The following is a 5,176-nucleotide window of genomic DNA, read 5'->3' as shown; positions in this document are numbered from 1 at the left end:
TATGAAGCAAGGAAAGATTTAGCTAGAACACCATCAGCTCCCTTAGGAAAGAAGCCACCAGGACGACTTTCATTGCCTGTCAGATACACTATCCTCAACAGTTCCGGTGCTGTTCTTCCATATTGAAGAGAATCATTGTTACCTGAAAGAATATTCCCACTCACTTTACCCTCTGCACCAAGCTCTTTAGGTACCACAAGACCTTCATCTTTGAGACCTTCCCTTCCTAACTTGTTCCTAAGCTCTGAAATGCGATTTGTGAACTCTTCCACACTCTCTTTATATGGATCTACCAATCGTGCTCGATGTTCATATAGCAACGTTCGAATAACTCCATCTTGGCCAGATTCCATGCCGAGAATTCCGGCAAGAAGCTGCATTTGCATTGCAACATATATCAGTAACCCAATAATAAAAGAGTTTAATTTTGATACATCCATACAATTATATTCATTTTTTTTATAACTATTCAAGCGATAAATATAAAATATAATTATTTTCTGTTGATGTGACATTACGTAATTGAATGCATGTGTAAAACTATTTTACACGGATAATATATCAAAATTAAATTCTAATAAAAAATAATAATCACTTTAGAACTTAGAATTTAAGATTTAATAATATACCGCCTTGGCGGTTGGAGTTTCGAGCAATATATTGGCATTAGTTAGGCCAGTAACGCCGATATAAGGAATAACGTAAGATGCAAGCAAAAAGTTGATTTCATTGACATAGGGATCGAATGGAGGTACAAGTGGCCTTTCAAAGGCATTATCCATTAATTGGGCAAATAATTCTGAGCTTATGTTCAACAATGGCCTTGGAAACCCTTTCACTATCCGCTTTTTGGCCCTGCAACCAAAATTAACATCATCTTTGTTACTATTACACTTTGTTACTAATCCATAAAACCATCACAAAATAAAGTACTGATTAAGTATGTAGGATAAAATTAAACTTATGGGTTCATTTGTCTAGCTAGTAGCTACCTTCATATTCTGATATATTCTTCTTTCATTATCACTATTTATTCTGTTAAATATAATTATATCATTATATTTTGATGTTTAATTAACAGAGCCAAAAATAAAAAAGAACCAACACTTTAACACAAAAATTTGTATTCTATATACATAAATTCTGATTGTTATGTAGTTTTATCCTATAGATTTAAAAAATAAGATTCAATTTGGTTAATAAATAATGTTAAAAAAGACATTTTTCTTACTTTATTTTTTAAAAATTATCCTAAAATGATAGGTATTTCTTAAGAATAATATTAGATAATTAATAAAAATTATTATTTTTTATCAATACTTAGTCAACAATACTTTAAATTTTAAGTTTTAAATTCTAATTCTAATATTATAAAAGGTGTCAGCTCTCTATGTCATCCTAGCCTGGCCTCAAATTAATTAAATCGCAGCTAAAGCTTGTTGTTACCAAGTCGTACATTTGCTTTCACCAAGTTTATGAAAAATGGGATTCTAATAAAAAGATTTTGGTGTCAATGTGGAAGGAAGGGCCAATGTATTTTCGGGTGTGGAAACCATGGAACAATGTTAAACTCTTGATACTATAAAGTGATTTTGAGATAAGAACATAAATTGGCTGAATGGAGAGCCAGAGAAGAGAATGTGTGTAAAGAGAATTATATAGTTAACTAACTAATCTCAACAGATTCCTAACTGCACTCTAACAAGAACTATCCTTTACTAAATTGAAATTGCATATTCTAAAGAATTGATTGAAGAACAAAATACACATATAATTCCAAAAATGATAATATAATTGGAGATGAGAATGAACCTCAATTGTCCAGTGTATTGATAACCAATTTGGGACATAAGATCCTTAACGAGGGGACCTAGATTGGCCCTTTTGGCACCAATGGGAGGGGGTCCTCCTTCTACTAACTTTGGAGCAACAACATCCAATCCATATCCCAATGCCCCATTCAAGAAGAACTCACATTCCAAGTAAGCAAAATTCAAAGCAAATTCAAACAAATCTTTTTCAGTTTGTGTGATAGTTGTGTTGTCTGATCTTACAAGAACCATATTAGGAGTATAAGAGAGGAGCACTAGTAATGGAAACAACATTATAACAAAGGATTTGCTAGATTTGGAAATAATGGTAACTGCCATTTTTTTCTTGTTTGTTGTCGATGATGCATGCATACTTTGGTGGTTCACATATATATATAAAGAATTCGTTTACATAAGGTAGACACGGTCGAATAATTTTTATGTGATGAATTTTATGAAAAAAATTCTTAAGTGTTCTCTTGATGTAAATTATAACTCTTATATTGATTTATTAGTTGAATGACAAGTTATTAATATATATTTATAACAAAGTAAAGATTCATATGTAGTTGTCTTCACATTTAATAATTAAGAATAGTTAGACGATAATTAGTCAAATATGTTAAGTTATCTAATAGTATTATTCAACTATCAAATTCACATAAAAATAATTGGATATAAATATTCACTTTATAATAAAATTATTTTAATTAAAAAAATTAATTCTTTTTATAAGACAGCTCTACAAGTTATAACATTTTGCGTGCCTTGAGCCGAGGTTACTATATTAATGGTCAGTTGGGGATCACTATTTTGAAATTACATGGGAACCGAAAGGAACAATGACCCTTTCTCATCCAAAGATTTTTAGCTTGGTTCCAATTGGATGCATGGCCAATTCATTATGCACCAAATTTAATTTCCATCAATAATGTGGAATAGCGGTCCTGACGGACCTAAAGATAGTGCATTATTATTAGATATATGCCTTCTCTTACTCATTTAAATTAAAAAAAAAAAATTAATTTATAATATAATATCAAAATTTAGAGTTTGATGTTTGATAACTATTGACGTATAATGTGTGTGGGCCTAGTATGGGCCCCATGTAATATTATTGTAGTACACTTTTTTTATCTTGTTCAAACACTACAACAGAACTATCAGATAGCGGCGGATATAAAGCAATATTATTGCGGCGATTTTCGACTGTTGCTGAAAAATAGGCCGCGGGTAAATAGTTAGTGGCAGTTTTATCTAACCGTTGAATAACCGCCGCGTAATAAGAAATGGTTTTGTGGCAGTTTTTACCCGCTGCCATAGGGGTTAGCAAAATGTATAATAATTTTACGGCGGTTGCAAACCGTCGCTAAATAGCAGGATGATAAAAATGATGGCCGTTATGCGGCGGTTAGAAATTGCCGCCAAATTTCGAAATCCCATTAAAGTTTTAACTCTTTTTATTATTTTGCCTTTTTATAGTTGTCTGTTTATTCAACTTTAATTAATTAGTTACTGATTAATTTAAAAAACTTCCAACCAAATAAAACAACAAAATAACACAACAAACTAAATTATATATATGCAAACATAACATATATAATGAGATTGTCATAAGTGCATCATTCAATATAAAGTAAAATTTGATAATTTCAAGAAAATAAACATAAAGCACTAAAACAATTCAAATTCAATAGTATCTAATAACATTGATTGAAAGTCAATATTTTTGTTGCGGGTTATGATTGCCAAAAGAAGATGGCCTTGCGCGCGCGATGATGTTTATAGAGAAAAATTTTTGTGATAATGTGGTCTTCACTATCTTAAACGATAGCGGCAAATCAAAAGACAATCTTAAAGCTCGCAAAGATTTACAATGCATGGGCATAAGGCCTGAATTGTGGCCAGACAAAGGTGGTAAATATCTTTCTACAATATTTACAATGTCAAAATCACAGAGGGATGTATTCCTGAAGACTCTGTAGAATTTGGTCTTCCCAGATGGTTACTCTAGCAATATTGCTCGTTGTGTTGATTTGCGACAACGCAAGTTGTCTGGGTTGAAAAGTCATGACTGCCATATTCTAATGGAACAATTACTTCCGATTTTGGTGAAAAATGCACTTCTGAGTCCGGTGTCCAATGTGATTGCAAATTTGTCATCATTTTTTCGAGAACTTTGTGGGAAAGCCATAAACCCTATGCAGCTTGCTGACCTTTAGAATCATGTTGTGCAAACCCTGTGTCAGATGAAAATGATTTTTCTTCCATCTTTCTTCACCGTCATGGTTTACCTAACGGTGCATCTCGTTGATGAAGTAAATCTTAGTAGACCAGTACATTATCGGTGGATGTATCTAATAGAAATATTAGCTTGGTAATAAACCCCTTAAATACAATCAGTTGAATTAATTGTGTATATACTGAGCGTTATGTTGTATTTATATAAAAGGTATCTAGGTTGTTTGAAGCAATATGTTCGTAATAGGGCACAACCAGAAGGCTCAATTGCGGAAGGATATTTATCTCAGAAAATTCTGACTTTTTGTTCTAGATCTTTGGATAATATTGAGACTAGAATCAACCGACCAAAGCGACTTGATGATCAACCCGTTGATGTTAGAAATAATTTAGGGGAAACTATGTTCCCAGCTATTGGAAAGGCATTAAGGGTTGTTTCACATTTCGAACTCACTCCAATAGAAAAACATCAAGCACATCCATCGTCATGTGCTAGTCAACTGTGAGGCCGTTGTTCCGTTTCTTGAGTAAGTATACACATGTATTTTTAAAACACGAATATAACTCTATTCACCCAGTGACTAGTTGGACTAATTTTCTTTTCTTTCAAAAAGTACATTTAGGGAAAAAACAAAGCGAAGATTACGGGCTCAAACAAGGTCGCAATATAAGATAGACAGTGTTGTGCATGCAGGATTTCCTTGGTGGTTTAAGCATGAGGTTGATAGATATTAAACTGACTAATGTGTTTTTAGCCTAGAATTCGTACTTTATGAAATCCGATTTTAATATAAAGCATGAATGTTATGTGGTGCCAGGTTCCAATGGAAAGTACACTTCATTCGAAAGAAATGAAGTTGCTTGCATGCGGTCCCATGATTCAAGCAAGACGTTTTGGGACGTACAACGTTAATGGGTACAAGTTTAGTGGAGTATATGCAAGAAGTTATGCAAAAATGCGTGATAATAGAGTGGTTGTTGGTAGTGTTCCGTATTATGAAAAAATTGTAGACATAATTAAATTGAATTATAGCTGTCATTTCACAGTGGTATTGTTCAAATGTGTTTGGGCTGATACCACTACCAGTAGAGATATCAAACAAGATCATTTGGGCCTTACTAGC

At 32.7% G+C, this 5,176-nt stretch overlaps 1 protein-coding gene across 1 annotated transcript in view; it reads right to left on the bottom strand.

The window, feature by feature from the left end:
* LOC107636051 (desiccation-related protein PCC13-62-like) overlaps positions 1–2,340 on the bottom strand; it is a 2,876-nt gene extending 536 nt beyond the window's left edge. The window contains exons 1-3 of the mRNA XM_016339586.2: positions 1,813–2,340; positions 630–855; positions 9–374 (exon numbers count right to left, since the gene is read on the bottom strand). Coding sequence (XP_016195072.2) covers positions 9–374; positions 630–855; positions 1,813–2,183 — 963 coding nt within the window. The 5' untranslated portion in view covers positions 2,184–2,340. The remainder of the gene's footprint in view (positions 1–8; positions 375–629; positions 856–1,812) is intronic.

This window comes from Arachis ipaensis, chromosome B04, assembly GCF_000816755.2.
Source record: "Arachis ipaensis cultivar K30076 chromosome B04, Araip1.1, whole genome shotgun sequence".
NCBI lineage: Eukaryota > Viridiplantae > Streptophyta > Magnoliopsida > Fabales > Fabaceae > Arachis > Arachis ipaensis.
Note: the sequence above shows the minus strand (reverse complement) of the source record. Positions and strands in the feature narration are given on the sequence as shown.